Source organism: Cricetulus griseus, chromosome 5 (genome assembly GCF_003668045.3).
Source record: "Cricetulus griseus strain 17A/GY chromosome 5, alternate assembly CriGri-PICRH-1.0, whole genome shotgun sequence".
Lineage (NCBI taxonomy): Eukaryota > Metazoa > Chordata > Mammalia > Rodentia > Cricetidae > Cricetulus > Cricetulus griseus.
The window spans coordinates 164,376,176-164,401,293 of record NC_048598.1 but is presented as its reverse complement, the minus strand read 5'-3'; the positions used below and the strand labels follow the sequence as shown (position 1 = coordinate 164,401,293).

Below are 25,118 nucleotides of genomic sequence, written 5' to 3'. Positions count from 1 at the left end.
TTCTTAGTAGAATCATGCAACATACTGGTGGAGAAGTCAGGAGGAAGGAAGGGACACATGAGGGGCATGACACTTCTTTAGATTTGGAGACAAATACAGATCACAACATAAGAAACACATGGACATACCTGTGTATTCTAACCATTTCTTTATTTCCAGTTTGGATATTTTAGGAAACTTTAGTTGTTTTCTGTGACCATAGTCTCTTTTGATCATGTAAAATAATTACATTTTCATACAAGTATGTATATTATGTTGAGAAAATTTCCTTCCACATACATCTACTCACACTGTTCCCCCCTCCCATTAGCCCCCTTTCTTTCTTTAATTTTCTCCTACTTTCAACTCATAGAGACATGGTTTCATGTCGCTATTGAAAGTCTACTCACTGTATATGAGAAACCAATATATAATATTTGTCTTCCTGAGACTGGCTCAATACCATCATGATTATCTCCAGTTGAAACTATTTTCGTGTGATTGGCATAACTTTGTTCTTCTTTATGGGGAAAACTTTCCATTGTATACACACGTAACATTTCTTTACCCATTCCTTTGTTGCTAAGTACTTACACTGGTTTCATAAAGTGTTTCTGAATACAGCTAGCAAAAGATGCTGTGCATGCATAAAAGATATATGGACATGGTGGCTTTTGTGCAAATACCAAGGAGTGGTATAACTGGGTCATATGGCAGACCTCTTTTAGCTAATACCTGTATCTTAAAGACTTTTTCCAGTTTTCCTTTTAACAGTTTTAGAATTTTGGAACTTATGTTAAGATCTTTGACTAATTTGGAGTTGATTTTCTAATATGCTGAGAGGGATATAATTTTATTATTCTACACATCAATAACCAATTGTCCCTGTTTGTTGAAGGACTATCTTATCACCCATGCAAATTTTTAATAATTAAAAAAATCAAGGTGATTTTTTCCACCCCTCCCTCCTTCCTTCCTCCCTCTCCCCTATTGGGATACTCTCTCATCCTAGATACATGGGGCAGCACCTAGACCCTGCCCCAAATGATGTGATAGCCTTTGATGATCACCCATTGGAGGTCTCACCCTCCCTGGGCAGTGGATGAGGGGTGGGATGGTGGGTTTGTGGGAGGCATGGGAGGAGAGGAGGGAGAAGGAACTCGGATTGGTATGTAAAATAAGATTGTTTTTAATTTAAATAAAAAATATTTTATACTTAAAAAGGTGATTATGGCTGCATAAGTTTAGGAATAGGCCACTCTTCTATTTCCACATGTCTGTTCTGTGCCAATAGTAGCATTGTCCCTTCATAGTGTATTTTGAAATTAGCTATCTGATTACTAATTCTTTGTGTGTTCTTTGGCTTGCTTTAGCTATCCAGAATCTTTTGTATTACCAAATGTATTTTCAGATTTTTTCTACTTCTATAAAGAATGGCATTTGGATTTTGCAGATTGCATCTAATTTTTATAGTGCTTTTAGGAGTATACCTAAATTTTCTAGTGTAAAATTTTCTAATGTAAATTATAGCAGTACATGAATGAGAATTACCATTTCAAAATATCTCTATCATTTCTTTCTACAGTGTTTTAAATATTTTCACTATACAGTCACGTCTCCATCACCATTATAGGGAATACACTTCTTAAAAATGTCATTGTGAATTTTTTCTCATCATCCATGGCTATTCTTTTTACATCCTGATTTTCTATATTAAAATCATGTTCAAACTTTTCAATCACACATAAAGGTTGGATTCTTGAGGGTTGGTTAGAACAAAGGAAGGAATTTGAAGTGGCACATTTGGAGCAAAAGAAGATGACCAGGAATAAGTGGTACTGCTGAAGCCAAATGAAAAGCCATGTAAAGTAGAATCAGACTCCAGTGTTTTGAGAAGTTCAAATAGAATCACATCTCAAATTCAGGCTTCAGTTTGGCTAGAGAAAACTGATAATGACTTTGAGGTGATGCAAATGGCATCAGCAATGATATCCAGTGATAGTGGGAGGTGAGAAAGTAATTCGTCTGCCCTTCTCTGATGTTTAAGATAAAAGGCTAATGAAAAGGAGGGTCAAGGGAATTATGGTTTAGAAGATAATGGATCAGCATCAAGAACAAGAAAAATCAAGAAGAGAATTGATTTTGTCAGTGAAAGTATACATAACAATAAATCAAATATTGTGATCTGGGTACTGATGGCTCAGGTGAACCAATTTTATGAATAAATATATGTATAAAGAAGAACATGTACTACATGTAGTCTACTATAGAAAGACAACCATATTTGTATTCATATAATCATACAAAGTTAGACAAATTTAGTTTATTCATATCCACAAACATAAAATACTGGTAGATTCAATCTACAAGAGCACTTGCAAAGTTAGAGTCTTGCTTGCTTAAGAATATTAAGGATTACTTACTCATTCTTGCTGGGGAGAACTAAAAGGGAGTTTCCTTAAGAAAACAGTAGAGATGAAAAATGTGTTAATAGGTGGCACAAAGACAAGGGACAATAGCAGGGACTATGGTGTTCAAAAGGCCAGAGAATGGTGCGTATATGAATGAGAAGAAGTTACATATGTTTATATTATATTTATGTGCCATGAAACGTGGCTCTTCTTATTTTATTTCAAGTTTACATTTAAAAAATATTGAACACATTATTGTCTTTCTAGAATAGCTCTGTGAAGAAACTTTTGACCCTTTGTAATGAGTTTGAGTATGAGTCTCTGCATGCAGATGTCTCTTAGTGAATATTTCTGATGGGGCTGATGGTGGAGATTCCTATAGGAAAGTGAGAGTGGAGCACCAAGTATCTGGGTCTGAATGATAAGTAGTAACAATGGCAGAGAGTTTAGTAGGAGTGAAATATGAGTCACTCCTAATAGAATAATCATAGAAGTATCTTTGTGAACAACTATTTCAATGAACAGAGTCCCACAACACTCTTTTTCCAATTGTATCATGGCCTAACCCCCACTGATAACCTTTCCTCTAAGCCAGCTATGCATTTGTGTTTAATGGGTACAACAGAGGAAAACTGAAATACCCAGTTTAAGACTTTCAGGTGTGATTCAATCTGGTTCCTTTGGTGGATACAGCCTTACTCTCTGCAAATTCAGTAACACTGAAATTTCTAATGTAAAAAACTAGTGTCATTTGCTCTAAAGTACTAAAAACCAATTTCCATATACAAAGACAAATTGTCAGACCAGTTAGACGTCCTTATTAGTGGCAAAGAGAGACCAATATGTTTTGTGGCTGCTCACAAAGCAATCTTTATCTGCTTAGAAAGCTCACTGAGCAGGAATCGAGTTTTACCTAGGTTTTCTGTTACTTCTCTAGCTATCTGTCTTTTCCTAATAGGCCTTTATTGCCTTACTCACATGGCTACTTCTGCGTGTTACACACCATTTAAACTTTGAGGTTATTTGTTTTTGACTTCTGTAGTTGAAGGTATAAATTATATAAATATTTTTTCTAAGCTTAATGTAGTAGAAGTTTATTGTTCCTCACCACAGTAAAGCATACTGCTTAGGAGTGTATGGCAGCACTTGCCAATCCTAGTTTACTCTGTTCACAGGATGAAACTTCTTCTCCATAAATTCTGCTCCATAATTTAGCATGTTCAAGTTCTTATGCATACCATTACCACGTAGGAGAAATGCCTACTTTCTTTGCAAAGCACAGTGATCCCTTGGAATATGCTTTTGGTGAACAAGAAAACCACTGCCCCATACTGAAGTCCACCTTAGGACACTGATGTTACTAATTTGATCTAGACCCAAATGCATGAGATTTTTTATTAAGTGAATAGGTGACCTTGAAAAGATAAAAATTCATCTAATTCATAATTATTTGAAATGTAGTACTGATATCATTTATTTCAATTTCTGCCAGCATTTACAGAAAATTGCTTTCTACATGGAGGGCTGATTTATCAAAATTTTGAGAAGTCAAATAATCCATTTAACCAAAATTGTCTCTTTTCTAAACTGTTGCATTTCTTGACATTCTAGTGGTCATATCACTCAGTGGTGTTTCAGTTTCAACAACATACTCTCTTTTAAGGCAGCAAGAGCATTTTTGTCTTCAGTTTCAAAATTAATATCAGAATTCCTTATCTGGAGCCCTATAGCTGTATACTGAATGGGCAGAAATCTCTTGGTCAATATAAAACCACAGGATAATTGTGAGCAGAGGGATACAAAGGAGGAATGGCACAGCTAAGAAAAAGAAGAGAGTTAATTGATTGGAATGACACATTCATAACAGTATTTATATTTAATTCTTATAATAACCTGATAATAAATTATACAATGGAATGACTTTTACAATGACCTTGGTTACTAAGTGGCCAGGATATTCTGGTTGAAAATTCTACCAAGGGTATGCAGGCATGCAGATACCTGTAAAGCATAGTCTGGCTTTAAAAATAATCTCTGAGAACAGCACATTATTTTTCTACTAAGCCCAAAGGTGTAGCTATCAGCACATGGCGTATCTATACTTCCTCAGTATGGAAATGTGGGCCTTTTAGAGCCTTCATTGAGAAGTAAGGTGTTATTCTGATAGGTATTTATATGTGTTCTGATACAAATAAAGTATATTACTTGGGATTTTCATTTGCAGCTCTTAATATTCTTTCTTTATATTGTATGTTTAGTGTTTTCATTATTATGTGGCAAGGGGAGGATTTTTTTTCTGGCCCAGTCTATTTTGTGTTTTGTAAGCTTCTTGTATCTGTAGAGGTATGTCCCTTAGGTAGGAAAATTTTCTTCTCTGATTTTCTGTGACTTTGAGGAGGGATTCTTTTCCTTCTATCCATATTATTCTTAGTTTTGGTCTTGTCATGGTGTCCAAATTTTCTGTATGTTTTGTTTTAGGAATTGTTTAGGTTTAATATTTTCTTTGATAAATGAACCTATTTCCTCTATTGTATTGTCAACAGCTGCAATTCTCTCTTTCATCATGTCTACTCTGTTGTGATGCCTACAACTGTAGTTCCTGTTCTCTTATCCAGAATTTCCATCTCGAGAATTCCCTCAGTTTGTGTTTTCTTTATTGTTTCTATTTTCATTTTCAAGTCTTTAACAGTTTTGTGTCTGTTAATGTTTTTTTTCTTGATTTTCTTGACATCCCTTGAGAAATGTATTTATTTCCTCCATTTTGGATGTCTTTTACTCCATTTTCTTTTTTTTTTAATTTTATTTTATTTTATTAGTTCTAGTTAGGGAACAAGCTTATTTCAAGTCCCTTCTCCCTCTCCCTCCCCTCACCCCCAAACTTCCTCCCCCACCCCCAGCCCACCCCCCACCCCATCCACCCACCACTCCCCAGGCAGGGTAGGGCCCTCAACGGGGGCTCTGCAAAGTCCACCAAGTCTTCCTATGCTGATCCTGGGCCCTTCCCAATGTGTCCAGGGCCAGAGTGTAACGCTTCGTATGGGATGGGCTCTCAAAGTCCCTTCTTGCACCAGGAAAAAATACTAATCCACTACCAGAGGCTCCCTGAAGTACAGAGGCCTCCTTATTGACATTCATGTTCAGGGGTCTGGATCAGTCTTGTACAGGCCTCCTGGACAGCATCTGGGGTCGATGTGCTCTCCCTTGTTCAGGCCAACAGTTCCTGTGGGTTTCTCCATCCTAGTACAGACCCCTTTGTTCTTCATTCCTCCCTCTCTGCATCTAAATTCCCGATTTCGGCTCATTGTATATCTGTGGATGTCTGTCTCTGTTTCCATCAGCCACTGGGTGAGGGCTCTAGGATGGCATAAAGAGAAGTCATCAATCTCATTTTAGGGGGAGGGTTTTTAGGTTATCCTCTCCACCATTGCCTGGATTGTCAGATCGTGTCATCCTTGTAGGTCTCTGGAGATCTCCCTGGTTCCTGATCCCTTCTCGGGCCTACAGTGGCTCCCTCTGATATCGTATCTCTCATCTTGCTCTCTTTCCTCTATTCTTCCCCCAACTCAATGTTTCTGCCCCTCCATTTCCTCTCCTCTTCTCCTCTTCTCTTGCTCTTATTGTAGCAGCTCCTTCTTAAGGGATTTTTTTCCATTTACTGTTTAAGGAACTCTGTCATCTTCATAAGGCTATTTTTAACATTGTTTTCTTGTGCCTTAGCTGCATTGGAATGTTGAGGTCCTGCTGTTGTAGGGTAGAGAAGTCTGCTGGCAACAAATATTATTACACTATAGTTTTAATTCTTAGCTTTATCAAGCACTTTCAATATAAAATTTAATTATTTGTTATTTTGTTTGAAATTTTTGTTTCATTGATACTACATTTCATGAAGCCCAGACCAAGCTTTACCTTCTTTTTCCTTTTTCTTCTTTTTCTTCTTCTTCTTCTTCTTCTTCTTCTTCTTCTTCTTCTTCTTCTTCTTCTTCTTCTTCTTCTTCTTTTGGTTTTTTGAGACAGAGTTTCTCTGTGTAGCTTTAGAGCCTACCCTGGCACTTGCTCTGGAGACAAGGCTGGCCACGAACTCACAGAGATCCGCCTGCCTCTGCCTCCCAAGTGCTGGGATTAAAGGCGTGCACCACCAACACCTGGCCAAGCTTTACCTTCTTATGAACATTGACTTGTTTTGGAATTCTGCTTCCACTTTCCAAGTGCCTGAATTACAATATGTCCCATCACCCCTTGGCTTAGAACACTAAAATGCAAAAATTCATAATATTTTCATATATAACACAAATAAATACTGTAATTATTGGTGATATTATTGCCAATATAATTTAGATATTTGGACTTTTATTCAAGAACTGAATAAAAATCCTATATTATCTTTTTCCATTTGTGGAAATGTTTAAATTGTTTTTCCTTACAACTTGCTACCAGTAAATGCTTGATTTCTAAAAAATCTACAAGTTACATCTTGTATATTTTTTGATTTTTTTCTTTATGAAAAAGAATTTAAGTTTCATATAGCCAAGGCTCCCATAGAGAACATATCGGTTTTCTGTATTGGTGTCAACCTCTGACTTCCACCGGCACATACATATATATGCACTCATAACAACACACACATATATACACACAAATATCAGCATATACCACATGTAGAGAACACACATAGAGAATACTCTCTCGGTCTTTGACATGCACACACAGAAAGAATTAAAGAATAGGTGATTAAATCAACTAATTTACTACAGGTGGAAACATTTCTTTTTAAAACGAAACCTTTCTATACTGCTTGTCTTAGTTTAATTTCCTATTGCTATGATAAAGTATCCTGACCAAAGCAAGTCAAAGGAGAAATGTTCATTTGGGTTACAATTCCAAGTCCACCCAGTCAGGCAAGTCACTATGGGAGAAGCTTGAGCGAACAGTACAGAATACACCTAAATTAAGAACACAGAGCAATTGATTAATACAAGCTTGCTAGTATTCAGTTCACACTCTTCACATCTAAAATGCCAGGATTCTAGGCAGGGAATGTACCTCACACCATACATAGATCTTTCCTCCTTGGTCATCCCTGGACAGTAGACTAAATATTTCTGAAAGGTTGTTAACATGCAATAATAGTTTGAGTGACAATGCTCCCCATAGTTTCATATACTTAAAATCTTGTTCATTAGTTGTTAAAACTTTTTGGGGGAAGGATTAGGAGGTTTGCCATTTTGGAGAAGGCATGCCATGAGGAGTCAGCTTTATGCCATGCCCATTCTTGTTCTCTCTCTCTCTGCTTCCAACTTGCAGAGAAAATGTGAGTTCTCTGTTAACTTCCCCAGAAACAGTTTTGCCTATCTGTCTTCCTGTCCACTGCCATGCTACACTCACCATGATGGTCAAGGAATCAGCTCTGAAACTAGAATACCCAGTTAATACTTTCTTTTATGAGTTGCTGTGGTCATGGTGGCTCATGTCATCACAGCAATAGAACAGTAACTAAGACACAGGATAATATTTCACTGACTTTCCACATACATACAAGATTTACACACACACACACACACACACTCACTGACATGAGAGTAGAATGGGGACTAGTTAGAAAGAGAAAAATGATCAGCACAAGTTCTAGCAGAAATACTGAGAGAGTAATGGACAAATATAATCCAAACACATTACATATGTACATTAAAATATCATAATGAAGACTATTCCTGTGTTTAATGAAGGTAAATAATGCATTTGAAAATAGAAAATCTTGACAGAAGCTTTATTTACATTACACACTGAAAATAACTGATATGCATTTCAAATGGAAAAACTACATGAGCGAAATAAAACAGTAAGTATTCTTACTTATGAATACAACTCAGCAGTAAAAAGACCAAATAATTATAAACATAGAAAGAGGGGCAGTCTATCTATTACTTTATGTTGAATGAAAAATCCAAACTTCATAATTCGAGTACTGCTGGGTTCTATTTATCTGACATCCTTGAAGCAGAAAAACTTAAGAGTCTCAGTGAGTCACTGGCTACCTTAATTATATACTTCTATATATAATTAGTGGCTTAAATTAATAACAATCTATTGTCAGATGATTTCAGAGAGACAGAAATCAGCCTGTGGCTATTATGAACCACACCAGCCCAAGCTCATTGGGTTTATTTGCTGTTAAGCTGTTCAACTCATGGCAGGTAGTCTGTAGTATATCCAGGGTCTCAACAACACAATGTTCCATCCAAACACCCTTGCATGATTGCTGGCTGGTGTATGCAGTAACAAGCTTAGCCCTTGTTAGCTTGTTAGTGAAGTGCTTCTCCCAATTATCTTTAAGATATAACTCAGCAAAGCAGAGTTCCAATCACGTGGCTGGGATGTGAGTATATGAAAGAGTACTTGAGACACAACTACTCTTTTTAAGTACCAAAGTGACATCCCATCCATCACCTTGGCCAAAATCCTTTTTCCTAGAAAGGAGTCACTTAACTCCACTGATTTAAAAGGAAGGATCACCAAAGGCATGACCATCCATGGATTGGAATCAACAGAGCCTTGCTGGCGGTAGACAGCCAAGACACACATGCTGAAAGGCTTCTCTCTCAGGATCCAGAAAGGTTCATTCCATCATGCTATCAAATTTCTTAATTTTATAATATGAGTCAAGAGCCATTTTAGAATGTGTCTATCTCAATAATCAAGGTGGATGGAAAAATACAGAATGGGAATTTTATCTTTATCAATAGTAATTATAAAGCTGTACTTGATTGCCAAGCATTGTATATTAAAAATGAGAGGTTTTAATGCATTGTATGCATTTTATGAAGAGTTCTTTCTTGCGTGGTGTGTGTGTGTGTGTGTGTGTGTGTGTGTGTGTGTGTGTGTGTGTGTGTTGCACCATGTTCAAGCAGGTACTCCAAGAGGTCAGAACAGTACATTAGATCCCCAGGAACTAGAGTAACAAGCACTCGTGAGCCTCAGTGTGGGTGATGAGGAAACCTGGGTCCTCTGAAAGAGCAGCAAGTGCTCTGAACTATCGAGGTATCCCTGCATGATCTGAAATTTATGAATTTATTAAAATTGTTTAAAATGAACAAAGCCAGTAATATAGCACACATATTACATTAGAGTTCAGCTAAATGAGTAGAAATTTTGGCTACATATTAAACAAATATATTCATACAAATGTACATTTTGGCACTGTAAATAAGCATAATTATTTCTAATTATGCCATTGCAAAAGTCTAATAAAATGTTATGTGAGCATAAAGTCTACAATTTGCTTATAGGAAAATAATATACCTATTGAATGGAAAGTATAATTTTATTAAATCTTTCCATATAAAACCACTTTCCTAAATAATATCATTTTTTCTTCCTTAATATTTTCTTTCATTTATTAGAGCAAGCAATTTACCAAATCAAGCATTAAGGAAGGTAAACAAAAATTATTTTTTCCTTATTCCATTCTCATAAGAATTATTGAAATCATTTTCTGAAAAACATATTTTTGTAACCATGGTTGAAAATAATTTACTTCCAGAAAGCTAACTATAGGCCATGCAAAAAATCCAATTTCTCTGATTCTTTTCCATCCCTGGAAAGGGACATAGGTGAGCCAGTGGGATCTTGTTACTGCATGCTGTTTATGCAGCTGTGTTTCATCGATCTTCAGCTCCTGTTACACAGTTTGTGATGGGAAGTGATGCTTTCAAAACAACTACAGACACAGGTCTTTAACCTCCACCTTCATGGACTCTGTTTCACAATTACTTCTGTGTAGATTACAGGGAAGCAAGGCCAGACTTTTTGAACCCATATTCTGGTTGTGTTAAGATCAATATTTGGAATCAAATATTGGAAAGTCAAAAGGGACATGTCTATTTTTCATCAAGGGTTATTATAAGTACCATATTCTAAAATGTTCATCTTGAGTTGCCTAAGGAGAAAATGGTGTTTAGATTATTTCAAGGGCTCAGTTGGTAAACAGTTTACAAAACTTAGGGAATTTGTTAAATTTATTATATCTTAAACAAAGACCACACACATTTGAAGACACAAAGAAATCGCCATTGCAAATCTCCTCTATGTTGCTATGTATGTAATAAATAAGCTAGAATGTGGGGCCCTAACCAGTTTCAAATGGTTCCAAATACTGTGTCTGTGCAGTTTTAAATGACCTTGTGATGAATTACTGATCATTCGTGCAAAACAATTCTCAAACTTCTTGGGGACAGTGTGTTTACTAGAAGTGATTAAATGAGTAAAACAATAATCATGATTTCAGTATTTATTGGACAATGGTTAATGAAAATGCTTTTCCTGCTTGAAATGGCAGCAGGCCTTGTGAGGGTGACTTCAGTACCTCTTGATGTGACAAACAGTCTCAACTTGCTTCTATGTTTTGAGAAAATTTGAACATTGTAGGTGGAGGTTTTTTCCAGCCAGGTCCTGTCATCCTCCAGCCCTCAATAAGCACACAGAAGCATTAATTATTAAACTGTTGGCCGATGGATAGGGCTTCTTATTGGCTAGCTTTGTCTTAATCTTTAACCCATAACTATGAATCCATGTATTTTCACATGGTCTTGGCTTACTGGAGAATTCCTGGACCTGTTACTCCTCGGTTGACTACATGGAGTCTCCTTGTGGGTCTTCTCTCTGTCTTTCTTTTCCCAAAATTCTCCTCCTGTCCTTGCCCCACCTATCTTCCTGCCTCTACAGGCCAAACTGTTTTATTCATCAACCAATAATAAAAACATATACAGAATGACATTCCCTGTCAGAACATTGTGTGAATTGGTGGACATCTTGGTAAGTTATGAGAAGAATCATGTACAATGACTTGCATGTGAATAAAAGTATAATCGTAAAGATCAGCATCAAACATTGCATGGTTTCCTTATTCCAAAAGACAGCTTTTAAAACATCTCAAAGGCCATCAGAAAATAATATGGTATAATATTTCATTATAAACCAATTTCTCCCATTGGAGAATTTCTCTTTAATTAGAAATACGTTATCACAAACTGAAAACTCATCACTCTCCATTTATTATTTTGTTACAATACCACACATTAGCTTTTTTTGATTTGTGATATTGTAAATGCTAGTAAAGCATAAAGTTTGGATGTCATGTCATTTCATTGGTGGTATATAATTGTGTCACAAACAGTGTGTGTGTTATTAGTTATGCTTCAATTTCTATTTACTTATTATTTGTATACTATGTGGTTCCAAAAAATGCTTCAAGGAACCTCATTTTAATTATGATTTGGTTGGTTACCCTTTTCTGAGATATTCCAGGCTTTCCATATGCTCTTATCAGAGCAAAGCACATGCCTGAATTGAAGCTCCTCTCCTCTCATTCTCATAATTTGTTTTAAACCATGTGTTTTTCAGAGATTAATATTATTTGGGCTGCACACCAAGCACACCACAGCTCTGAAGACTATAACTTAAGCACAGCACTGAGACAGTCTGTTTTGCAGCCATATAGTTCTTGGGTAAGTTGGGGAAATTGAATAAATGTGAAAATACTTGTTTTTGAAATCTCAAGTGTTTCTGCTTTCTCCTGTTAAATTATTGGAAGGTGTGTTTTAGGTACTTCTTTTTCTTCCAAATGGCTCCTTTATCTTTGGAAGCCCACACAAGTAAGAAACAAACATTCTTTCCAGATGTAAATTTTGTTTGGTGTGAAAATACCCAAGACATACAGCAATCTAAGAAAGTACCTGTCCATTATTATTATCTTTCAGAAATAATCTTAACCAAAAGGAAGACATATATACAATGGGGTTTAGTTCTAATATATTCAGATAGAAATATTTTACATGCATTATATTTTTTTTAATTACAAAACTTCCATTTTTCAAAAGTCTCCAAAAATTACTATGAAACTTCACATGTTACTAGACTTGTTCTCCTAAGGCCAAGTATTTAGGAGACTGGTCACTTTTGAGATCTGGCTTGAAAGCCTTTATTGTTTATGTCAGTTGGAGATACGTCCATGGAGGAGTTATTGGGCCTTAGCTGCTTCCTCTGGCCTTTGGTTTGAAAAGGTGATCACTAAGTATCACAGCATGCATGCTTTTGACATATGCCATGAGGTGCCCTAGACAAAGGGGAACCTCTCCATTGCTATGCCACACTCTGCATTTGAAATATCTAAACCTGTGGACTACCTGAACTTATTTTAGAGATTGGTTTTGCTCATGTATTTCTGTGTAGTTATTTCATACCATTTACATACTCTGTGGACAAGAGATATGTTCATAGAAACTGTAATGTATAGGAAGTATAGTAATTCTAATTCTAAAATGATGGGATTAACTATTCTTATATATCAGAGATGCTAAAGGAGACTATAGATGAATTCATCTATATTTCTATGCATGTATGTAGAAGAGGAGAGTATAGATGAATTTATTTAACCGGGCACCTATACAATTGATTTTTGTATCTATATTGCAAGTCTTCATCACCTTTAATGATCATTCTTAAGTTTCATATAATTTGAACTTTGTTAATAAGTTCATAGTATTTTATGTCAAATGTTTTCCAGAGACTGAAGTTTCATGAAGTTTATTATACAGCTGATAACTGGAAAGTTAAAATTTTAACCAGATGCCTTTTAATTGAAAGAAAATATTCGGTTTGGATACTAACCTAAATAGCAGAATTGGCAAAGAAGACCTGTAAGCCTGTAATGATACAGTTAATTAGAATATCTTAAAAGATCCTTCCCTTAACTGTATCATAGCAGAGACTCCTAGGTTAACATATTCCATATCCAGGTTGCTGGAGCAAAATACTATGAACTGTTGCTTAAAACAACAACACAAGTATATTGTTTCAGAGTTCCAGAGGCTAAATAGCAGTATCTCAGTACCTCCAGAGTGGTGTTACCATTAAGGTCTTGGAGAATAATTGCACTATATGGTTTTCTAGGCTCTTGTTTTGGGGTTTGATAAAGAAAACAACCAGTGTCCAAATTTTTCCATCACATTATTCCTGTTTCTTTGCTCAAATTTACCTTTTTTTTTTAATTGTAAAGGCACAGCCTTAGCTTAGTCTTGTTCCTAACCAGTTCTTTTTTTTTTTAAATTTATTTAAATTAGAAGAAAGCCTTCCTCCCACGTCAATCCCAGCTCCCTCTTCCTCCCTTCCTCCCCACCCTCCCCACCAACGACCACCTCATCTCCCCTCTGTTACCCAGGGAGGGTAAGGCCCTCCATTGAGGTTCCCCAAAATCTGTAATATCATCCAAGGAAGGGCCTAGGCCCCCCCAAATGTGTCCAGGCTGATTGAGCATCCCTGCATGTGGAGTAGGTTGCCAAAGTCCATTGATGCGCCAGGGATAAATACTGGCCTACTACCAAAGGTCCCATATATTGCTGAGGCCTCCTCACTGACACCCACATTCAGGGGGTATGGATCAGTATGATGCTGGCCTCCAAGCCATTAGTCTGGGGTCCATGAGTTCCCCCTTGTTCAGATCAGCTGTTTCTGTGGGTTTCACCCGATCTGCCTTGATCCCTTTGCTCTTCACTCCTGCCGCTTTGGAACTGGAATGAAGGAGTTCAGTTCAGAGTGTAGCTGTGGGTGTCTGCCTCTGCTTTAATTAGTCACTGGATGAAGGTTCTAGGATGGAATATAAGGTATACATCAATCTCATTATCCGGGAAGGGCTCTTAAGGAAGCCTCTCCATTATTGCTTAGATTGCAAGTTGGTGTTATCCTTTTAGATCTTTTAGATCTCCATAGTGCCAGGTCTCTCCTCAAATCTATAATGGCTCCCTCTGTTATATTGATCAGCCTGCTCTCCTCTATTCTCCCACTACTCAAACTTCCTGCTCCCCAATTTCCTCCTCTCTCTTCCATTTCACCCCTCTATTTCTCCCAGATACCTCTCCCCTCCCCTCATGTTCACAATCAGTTCAGGAGATCCTATCCCAATCCTCTTCTCCAGGATACTATGCATGTCTCTCTTAGGGTAATCCCTGTTTGCCAGCCTCTCTGGATGTGGGGATAGTAGGCTACCAATTCCTTGATCCATATCTAAAATCCATATATGACTGAGTACATACCATGTTTGTCTTTCTGTGACAGATTACCTCACTCAGGATGGTTTCTTCTAGGTCCATTCATTTGCCTTTTGTTTATTTTTTCCACTCAGTGGTACTCCATTGTGTAAATGTACCACAGTTTTTCTATCCATTCTTCAGTTGAGGGGTAACTAGGTTGCTTCCAGCTTCTGGCTGTTGCAAATAATGCCGTTATGAACATAGTTGAACAGATTTCCTTATTGAAAGAATATGTGTCTTTTGGGTATGTGCCTAACAGTGGAATTGGTAGATCTTGTGGCAGAGTGATTCCCATTTTCCTGAGTGGCTGTACAAGTTGGCAGTGGAGAAGTGTTCCCATTTCTCCACATCCTCTCCAGCATAAAATGTCATTGGTGTTTTTGATTTTAGCCATTCTGACAGAAGCAAAATGGTATCTCAGAGTTGTTTTGCTTTTCATTTCCCTGATGGCTAAGGATGTTGAGCACTTTATGTGTCTATCAGCCATTTTGGACTTCTCTATAGAGAATTCTCTATTTTATTCCATACCCCACTTTTTAATTGAATTATTTGGAGTTTTGGAGAGTAGCTTCTTGAGTTTTCTGTAAATTTTGGAGATTAGACCTTTGTCAGATGTGGGATTGGTGAATATCTTTTCCCATTCTGTGGGTTGCCTTTTTGTCTTGTTAACTGTATACTTTGCCTTACAGAAGCTTCTCAGTTTCAGGAGGTCCCATTTATTAATTGTTGATCTCAGTGTCTGTGCTAGTGGTGTTATGTGCAGGAAGAAGTTTCCTGTATCAATTTGTTCAAGGGTATTTACCACTTTCTCTTCTAAGAGGTTCAGTGTGGCTGGATATATGTGGAGGTCTTTGATCCATTTGGACTTAAATTTTTTGCATGGTAATAGGTATGTATCTATCTGTAGTCTACATGCGAGCATCCAGTTATGCCAGCACCATTTGTTGAAGATGATTTCTTTTTTCCATTGTATACTTTTAGCTTCTTTGTCAAAAATCAGGTGTTCTTAGGTGTTTGGGTCCATATCAGGATTATCACTATGATTTTATTGGCCTACCTGCCTATTTTTGTGCCAATACCAAGCTGTTTTCAGGTCTATGCCTCTATAATACTGTTTGAAGTCAGGGATGGTGATGTCTCTGGAAGTTCCTCTATTGTACATGGTTGTTTTGATTATCCTGGGTCTTTTGTTTTACCATATAAAGCTGAGTATTGTTCTTTCAATGTCTGTGAAGAATTGTGCTGGATTTTGATGGGGATTGCATTGAATCTGTAGTTTGCTTTTGGCAAGATTGACATTTTTACTATGTTGATGCTACCTATCCAAGAGCATGGAAGATCTTTCTATTATCTGGTGTCTTCTTTAATTTCTTTCTTTAAAGACTCAAAGTTCTTGTTATACAGGTCTTTCACTTGTTTGGTGAGTGTTAACCAAGGAATTTTATATTGTTTTTGGCAATTGAATAGGGGTGATGTTTTTCTGATTTCTTTCTCAGCCCATTTATCCTCTGTATATAGTAGGGCTACTGATTTTTTTTTTTTTGAGTTAATGTTGTATCGTGACATTTTGCTGTAGGTGTTTGTCAGCTGTAGGAGTTTCCTGGTAGAATTTTTTGGGTGACTTTTGTAAACTATCCTATCATCTGAAAATAGTAAAAGTTTGACTTCCTCCTTTCCAATTTGTATCCCATTGATCCCCTTTTCTTGTCTTATTGCTATAGCCAGAACTTCAAGTACAATATTGAAGAGATATGGAAAGAGTGGACAGCCTTGTCTTGTTCCTGATTTTAGAGGACTCACATTGAGTTTCTCTCCATTTAGTTTGATGTTAGCTGCCGGTTTGCTGTATAATGCTTTTGTTATGTGTAGGTTTGTTTCTGTTATCCCTGATCTCTCCAAGACCTTTGTCATGAAGGGGTGTTGCATTTCGTTAAAGGCTTTTCAACATCCAGTGATTTGATAATGTCATTTTTCTTTTTCAGTTTTTTATATGGTGGATTATATTGATGGATTTTTGTATGTTGATCCATCCCTTCATCACTGAGATGCAGCCTACTTGATCATGATAGACGATTTATCAGGTGTGATTCTGATAGTTTTACCTTTATATGTTACTTGGCCTTTTTCCCTAGCTGCTGTTAATATTTTTCTTTATTCTGTATTATTTGGTTTTTTATTATTATGTGCTGATGGAACATTTTTTCTGGTCCACTTTATTTGGTGTTCTGTACTTCTTGTACTTTAATTGGCATGTCTTTCTTTAGGTTTCGAAACTTTTCTTCTATGATTTGTTGAATATGTTTTCTGCAACTTGAGCTGAGCTTCTTTGTCTTCTTCTTACCTATTATTCTTAGGTTTAGCTTTTTCATGGTGTCTCATATTTCCTGGATGTTTTGTGTTAGGAATTCGTTGGACTTATGACCTTCTTTGGTCAATGAATTTATTTATCCTAGTGTATGTTCAGTCCCTGAGATTCTTTCTTTCATTTCTTGTATTCTGTTGGTTATGCCTGCATCTATAGTTTCTGATTACTTATCCTGCTTTTCTATTTCCAGCATTCCCTCAATTTGTGTTTACTTTATTGTCTCTATTTCAGTTTTCAGGTCTTAGACTGTATAAACTATTTCCTTCATCTATTTAATTGTTTTGGGTTTTTTGGACTTCCCTTAGGAGATTCATTGATTTCTGGTATTTTATGGTTTGTTTTTACTTCCATTTCTTAAGGGATTTTCTCATATCCCCTTTGAGGGTCTCTATCATTTTCATGACGTTGTTTTTAAGATCATTGTCTTCTGCTTCTTCTGCATTGGTATGTTCAGGTCTTGCTGGTGTAGAGTCAGTAAACTCTGGTGGTGTCATATTGATTTTTCTGTTTTTAGATGGTTGTTTTCACAACCCTTCTTCTAGTGGGTGCAGGTGGGATCTCTTCCTTTCCTGGTAGTTATGCATCTGTTGTTCTCTTCTTCTGGATCTAAGCAAGTCCAATACTCCAATGACTCTCCTCTTCCCATGGGTGGAGATGGGACTAGTACCAAGATGTTGGCAGACTCTGAATGGGATGTTCTGCCAGGATGGGTTTTTCTGTGCATAGGCCCCAAGCTTCAGGAGGCTCAAGCATGGCACAGCAAGGTAGACTGGAAACAGTCCCACATTTACCTCCTCCCATTTGTGGAGAAGGGACTAAAGATGCTGGCAGATTTTGAATGGGCTGATCCTCCTAGGTGGATTCCACAGTGCCTCGGGATGTTCCCTACAAAATGTTATTTACTGAGCATTTAGAATATTTATTTCTTTTTTAATTGAATTATTAGTTCTAGTTAGGGAACAAACTTGTTTCAAGTCCCTTCTCCCTCTCCCTCCCTTCATCCCCAATCCTCCTCCCCCACCCCCTGTCCACCCCCTACCCCATCCACCCACCACTCCCCAGGCAGGGTAGGGCCCTCAATGGGGGCTCTGCAAAGTCCACCAAATCTTCCTGTGCTGGTCCTGGGCCCTTCCCCATATGTCCAGGGCCAGAGGGTAATCCTTCACATGGGATGGGCTCTCAAAGTCCGTTCTTGCACCAGGGAGATATACTAATGCACCATCAGAGGCTCCCTGAAGTGCAGAGGCCTCCTTATTGACATCCATGTTCAGGGGTCTGGATCAGTCTTGTACTGGCCTCCCAGACAGCATCTGGGGTCCATGTGCTCTCCCTTGTTCATGCCAACTGTTCCTGTGGGTTTCTCCAACCTGGTACAGACCCCTTCTTTCTTCATTCCTCACTCTCTTCAACTAAATTCCCGATTTTGGCTCAGTGTATATCTGTGTATGTCTGTCTCTGCTTCCATCAGCCACTGGTGCCTAGAGGGCTCTAGGATGGCATAAAGAGAAGACATCAATCTCATTTTAGGGGAAGGGCTTTTAGGTTATCCTCTCCACCACTGCCTGGATTGTCAGATCGTACCATCCTTGTAGGTCTCTGGAGATCTCCCTGGTTCCAGATCTCTTCTCTGACCTATAGTGGCTCCCTCTGATATGGTATCTCTCATCCTGCTCTCTTTCCTCTATTCTTCCCCCAACTCAATATTTCTGCCCCTCCATTTCCTCTCCTCTACTCCTCTTCTATTGCTCTTATTGTAGCAGCTCCTTCCCCCCTTTCCCTCATGCCCCCAATTAGTTCAGGAGTTCATGCCACTTCCATTCCTGAGGACCATTTATCCCTTAGAGTCCTTCATGTTTCCTAGTTTCTTTGGTGAGGAGCATTATAGGCTGGTAATCCTTTGCTCTATGTCTAAAATTCATATATCAGTGAGTACATACCATGTTTGTCTTTTTGTGACTGGTTACCTCACTCAGGATGGTTTCCTCTAGTTCCATCCATTTGCCTGCGAATTTCAAGATTCCATTGCTTTTTTCTGCTGAGTAGTACTCCATTGTATAAATGTACCACATTTTCTCAATCCATTCTTCAGTTGAGGGGCATCTAGGTTGCTTCCAGGTTCTGGCTATTACAAACAATGCTGCTATGAACATGGTTGAACATATGTCCTTGTTGTATGAACATGCACTATTTGGGTATATACCCAAGATAGGAATGGCTGGATTCTTGAGGTAGACTGATTCCCATTTTTCTGAGCAACCGCCATACTGATTTCCAGAGTGGTCTTATAAGTTCTCCCTCCCACCAGCAATTGAAGAGTGTTCCTTTTCTCTGCATCCTCTCCAGCATAGATTGTCATTGGTATTTTTTATTTTAGCCATTCTGACAGGCGTGAGGTGGTATCTCAGAGTTGTTTTGAGTTGCATTTCTCTGATGGCCAATGATTTTGAGCACTTTCTTAAGTGTCTTTCAGCCATTTCAGATTTATCTGTTGAGAATTCTCTAGTTAGTTCTGCACCCCACTTTTTAATTTCATTGTTTGGTGTTTTGGTGGCTAGCTTCTTGAGCTCCTTATATATTTTGGAAATCAGTCCTCTGTCAGATGTGGGATCGGTGAAGATCTTTTCCCATTCTGTGGGTGGTCGTTTTGTCCTACTGACTGTTTCCTTTGCCTTGCAGAAGCTTCTCAGTTTCGGGAGATCCCATTTATTAATTGCAGACCTCAGTGTCTGTGCTACTGGTGTAATGTTCAGGAAGCGATCTCCTGTGCCAATTTGTTCAAGGGTAATTCCCATTTTCTCTTCTAGAAGATTCAGTGTGGCTGGATTTATGCTGAGATCTTTGATCCATTTGCACTTAAGTTTTGTGCATGGTGACAGGTATGGATCTATCTGCAATTTTCTGCATGTCGGAATCCAATTGTACCAGAACCATTTGTTGAAGATGCTATCTTTTTTCCATTGTATAGATTTAGCACCTTTGTCAAAAATAAGGTATTCATAGGTGCGTGGGTCAATGTCAGGATTCTCAATTCGATTCCATTGGTCTATCTGTCTATTTTTGTGCCAATACCAAGCTATATTCAGAACTATGACTCTATAGTAGAGCTTGAAGTCGGGGATAGTGATGCCTCCAGAAGATCCTTTATTGTAAAGAGTTGTTTTGGCTATCCTGGGCTTTTTATTTTTCCATATAAAGTTGAGTATTCTTCTTTCAATGTCTGTGAAAAACTGTGTTGGGATTTTGATGGGGATTGCATTGAATCTGTAGATTGCTTTTGGCAGGATTGCCATTTTTACTATGTTAATTCTACCTATCCAAGAGCATGGGAGATCTTTCCATTTTCTGGTATCTTCTTTAATTTCTTTCTTTAAAGTCTCAAAGTTCTTATTGTACAGGTCTTTCACTTTTTTGGTTAGTGTTACCCCAAGATATTTTATGTTGCTTGTGGATATTGTGAAAGGTGTTGTTTCCCTGATTTCTTTCTCATTGGATTTATCATCTGTATATAATAGGGCTACTGATTTTTTGAGTTAATTTTGTATCCTGCTACCTTGCTGAAGGTGTTTATCAGCCATAGGAGTTCCCTGGTAGAGTTTTTCGGGTCACTAATGTAGACTATCATGTCTTCTGCAAATAGTGAAAGTTTGACTTCATCCTTTCCAATTTCTATCCCTTTGATCCCCCTTTCTTGTCTTATTGCTATAGCCAGAACTTCAAGTACAATATTGAAGAGATATGGAGAGAGTGGACAGTCTTGTCTTGTTCCTGATTTTAGAGGAAACGCTTTGAGTTTCTCTCCATTTAGTTTGATGTTGGCTATTAGTTTGGTGTATATTGTGTTTATCATGTTTAGATATGTTCCTGTTATTCCTGTTCTCTCTAAGATCTTTATCATGAAGGGATGTTGGATTTTGTCAAAGGCTTTTTCAGCGTCTAGTGAGATGATCATGTGGTTTTTCTTTTTCAGTTTGTTTATGTGGTGGATTACATTGATGGATTTTCGTATGTTGAACCATCCTTGCATCCCTGGGATGAAGCCTAATTGATCATGGTGGATGATTTTTCTGATATGTTGTTGGATTCGGTTGGCCAATATTTTATTGAGTATTTTAGCATCGATGTTCATGAGGGATATTGGTCTGTAGTTCTCTTTATTAGTTATATCTTTGTGTGGCTTGGATATCAAAGTGATTGTAGCCTCATAGAAGTAGAAAGAGTTTGGCATTATCTTCTATTGTGCAGAACAATTTGAGGAGTACTAGAATTACCTCTTGTTTGAATTTCTGGTAGAATTCTGCAGTGAAGCCATCTGGCCCTGGGCTTTTTTTGGTTGGGAGGCTTTTGATGACTGCTTCTATCTCATTAGGGGTTATAGGTATATTTAAACTGTTTATCCGATCTTGATTTAATTTTGGTAAGTGGTATTTATCCAGAAAGCTGTTCATTTCCTTTAGATTTTCCAATTTTGTGGAATACAGGTTTTCAAATATGACCTAAAGATTCTCTGGATTTCCTCAGTGTCCGTTGTTATATCCCCCTTTTCATTTCTGATTTTGTTAATTAGCATGCTCTCTCTATGCCTTTGGGTTAGTTTGGCTAGAGGTTTGTCTATCTTATTGATCTTCTGGTAGAACCAACTCTTTGTTTCATTGATTCTTTGTACTATTTTCCTAGTTCCTACTTTGTTGATTTCGGCTCTCAGGTTGATTATTTCCTGGCGTCTACTCCTCCTTGGTGTGTTTGCTTCTTTTTGCTCTATAGCTTTCAGTTGTTCTGTCAATTCTCTAATGTGACTCTCCTCCCGTTTCTTCATGTGGGCACTTAGAGCTATGAACTTCCCTCTTAGCACTGCTTTCAGGGTGTCCCATAAGTTCGGGTATGTTGTGTCTACATTCTCATTAATTTCTAGGAAGCCTTTAATTTCTTTTTTTATTTCTTCTTCAACCCAGGAATGGTGCAATTGGGTGTTTTTCATTTTCCATGCTAATGTAGGTTTTCTGCAATTCGTATTGCTGTTGAATTCTAGCTTTAATGCATGGTGGTCTGATAAGATATAGGAGGTTATTTCAATTCTTTTGTAACTGTGGAGGTTTGCTTTGCTGCCAAATATGTGGCCAGTTTTTGAGAAGGTTCCATGTGGCACTGAGAAGAAGGTATATTCTTTTGTGTTTGGATGGAATGTTCTATAGATATCTGTTAAACCCAGTTGTGTCATAACTTCTGTCAGATCCTTTGTTTCTTTGTTAAGTTTCTGTCTAGTGGTTCTGTCCAGTGGTGTAAGGGGGGTGTTGAAGTCTCCTACTATAAGTGTGTGTGGTTTTATTTGTTGTTTTAGCTTTAGTAATGTTTCTTTTACAAATGTGGGTGCTTTCGTATTAGGGGCATAGATGTTCAGGATTGAGACTTCATCTTGATGGACTTTTCCTGTGATGAATATGAAATGTCCTTCTTCATCTCTTTTGATTGCTTTCAGTTTAAAGTCTAATTTGTTAGAGATTAGGATTGCTACCCCAGCTTGTTTCTTGAGCCCATTTGATTGGAAAAATTTTTCCCATCCTTTTACTCTGAGGTATCACCTGTCTTTGAAGTTTAGGTGTGTTTCTTGTAAACAGCAGAAGGATGGATTCTGTCTTCGTATCCATTCTGTTAGCCTTTATCTTTTTATGGGTAAGTTAAGACCATTGACATTTAGGGATATTAATGTCCATTGTTCATTGGTTCTTCTTTGTTTTGGATTTAATGTTGGTGGTGTCATTGCGTGTGGAATTCGCCCTCCTGTTTCTTTTTGTGTTTGGTAAAATTAGATTATCTATTGCCAGTGTTTCTGTGAGTGTAGTTATGTTCGTTGGGTTGGAGTTTTCCTTCCAGAGCCTTCTGTAGTGCTGGATTTGTGGATATGTATTGTTTAAATCTGTTTTTTTCGTGGAATATCTTGTTTTCTCCATCTATAGTGATTGAAAGTTTTGCTGGGTACAGTAGTCTGGGTTGACATCCATGCTCCCTTAGTGCTTGTAGGGTGTCTATCCAAGACCTTCTGGCTTTCAGAGTTTCCATTGAGAATTCGGGTGTGATTCTGATTGGTTTGCCTTTATATGTTACTTGGCCTTTTTCCTTTGCTGCTCTTAATATTTTCTGTTTATTCTGTAGATTTGGTGTGTTGATTATTATGTGTCAGGGGGACTTCTTTTTGTGGTCCAGTCTGTTTGGTGTCCTGTAAGCTTCTTGTACTTTCATAGGCATATCCTTCTGTAGGTTGGGGAAGTTTTCTTCTATGATTTTGTTGAGTATGTTTTCTGTACCTTTGAGCAGTGTTTCTTCACCTTCTTTTACACCTATTATTCTTAGGTTTGGTCTGTTTACGGTGTCCCATATTTCCTGGATATTTTGTGTTAGGGATTTGTTGGACTTGAGGTTTTCTTTGGTTGATGAATGTATATCCTCTAGCAAGTCTTCAGTAGTTGAGATTCTCTCTTTCATCTCTTGAATTCTATTGGTTATGCTTACATCTTTAGTTCCTGATGGTTTATCCAGCATTTCCATTTGCAGCATGGTCTCATTCTATGTTTTCTTTATTGTGGCTATTTCAGCTTTCATGCTTTGAACTGCTTCAAAAGCTTCCTTCACTTGTTTGGATGTTTTTTTCTTAGCTTTCTTTAGATTCTTTAAGAAATTTATTTATTTCTTGAATTTTTTGGTTTGTCTTTTCCTCCATTTTGTTTAATTTTTTGTTTGCTTTTTCTTCTATTTCTTTAGGGGATTTTCTTGTTTCCTCTTTAAAGGTCTCTATCATCTTGCTGAGATAATTTTTGAGGTCCATCTCTTCTTCATGCTCTGTGTTGGGCTTTTCAGATCTTGCTGGAGTGGAGTCCCTAGATTCTAGTGATGTCATATTGGTCTTTCTGTTGTTGGATGAAATCTTATTCTGTCTTCTCCCCATATCTTCTTTTAGTGGGTGCAGGCGGGGTCTCTCTATCTCCTCTTGTGACCCAGTGGTGTCTGGGGACCAGGAATTCAATGTCCACAACTCTGGAAGGTCTTGACTCTCCTGGTAGTCTCCTCACTAGTTCCTGAGTGGGTCGGCAGAATGGAAGAGTGGGGTGCTAGCAGATTTGGGGTGCAGGGAGCTCCCTATTTCCTTTTTTAACAATGCTTTATTTATAAAGCACATGTAATCCACATCATATGACACTATAGAATATTTGCAACTAATTGAATGGCTAGATTTCTAACTTTTGTTCTGTACTATTAATTTGAGGAAACTGGAAGGGTAAAACTTTTTTTAGCCTTCACAATTAAGTCTATAGTGAGACCATGAGTTCTTGAGTAAGAAATCTGTATTCCTTACTGTTTACTAATTTGACCTATTGCTTCTTTATCTATTGAAAATAATAAAACTGATCCTGCTTGCAATGATGAAAAGTTATATTTTAGGTGAATTAAATTTAGAAACATGAATAATAATTTATATAAGTGTCTAATTTCCCATGAAAACCTATTACTAAATATCTTTCATATTACTGTCTGATTGAGAACAAAAGCTTTATAATAATTCAGCAATTAAATTGTAGCTATTGGAAGAAATATTTTGAAAATATGCTGCATTTTAGGATCAGAAATATAAGGGAGAAGTGAGATTCTTGTGATACCTATTTATTTCTTCAGTTTTCTTTCAAGGAAACTATTCTGATCACATATAACTGCTAATAGGGATAAATCACACTTACTAGTCAATTCTAAGCAGTTCCGTGGCTTAACAGAAAGGTGGTTTTCCATGGCATGGACATTTTCATCTCTTAGGAAATGTGGTTCCTTAAGACCTGCTTCTACTATGCTCACAGTACACTTCCTACCTTAATAACTTTGATAAAAATTTAAGAGATATTTTACCTTTAATCAATCATATAAACATTAAAATGGAAACCACATTCTCATTCTACTCTTTCATTATGCCACATACTTTCTTTTATTATGATTGCATTTTATTATTGGAAAATGCCAGACAATATCTGAGCATTTGGGAGTGGTCTAGGTACAAAGGCATGTACATTAAAATTGTGCTTTGATAGAGTAAGTACTTGGGCATTATAAGCCACCACTTTACTTCCAGGAAACACACCTAATATTTTCATAGTAAGGAAATAACACACAGCATGTGATATTTTAATTATAAAACACTAAATTCCAAATAGAAGATTAGTATTTGCAACTCCATCACTATGTGAAAAATTAATATTGCAGAGTAAAACATGGAAAATTATATTTGCTAAAGGAACATTAACAAAG

General features: G+C 37.3%; 1 protein-coding gene across 1 annotated transcript in view; it reads left to right on the top strand.

Annotated features, from left to right (window-relative positions):
• The window catches only part of Agmo (alkylglycerol monooxygenase), a 302,932-nt gene that overhangs the window by 96,267 nt on the left and 181,547 nt on the right, over positions 1 to 25,118 (top strand). Inside the window, exon 4 of the mRNA XM_027419743.2 lies at positions 11,787 to 11,890. Coding sequence (XP_027275544.1) covers positions 11,787 to 11,890 — 104 coding nt within the window. The remainder of the gene's footprint in view (positions 1 to 11,786; positions 11,891 to 25,118) is intronic.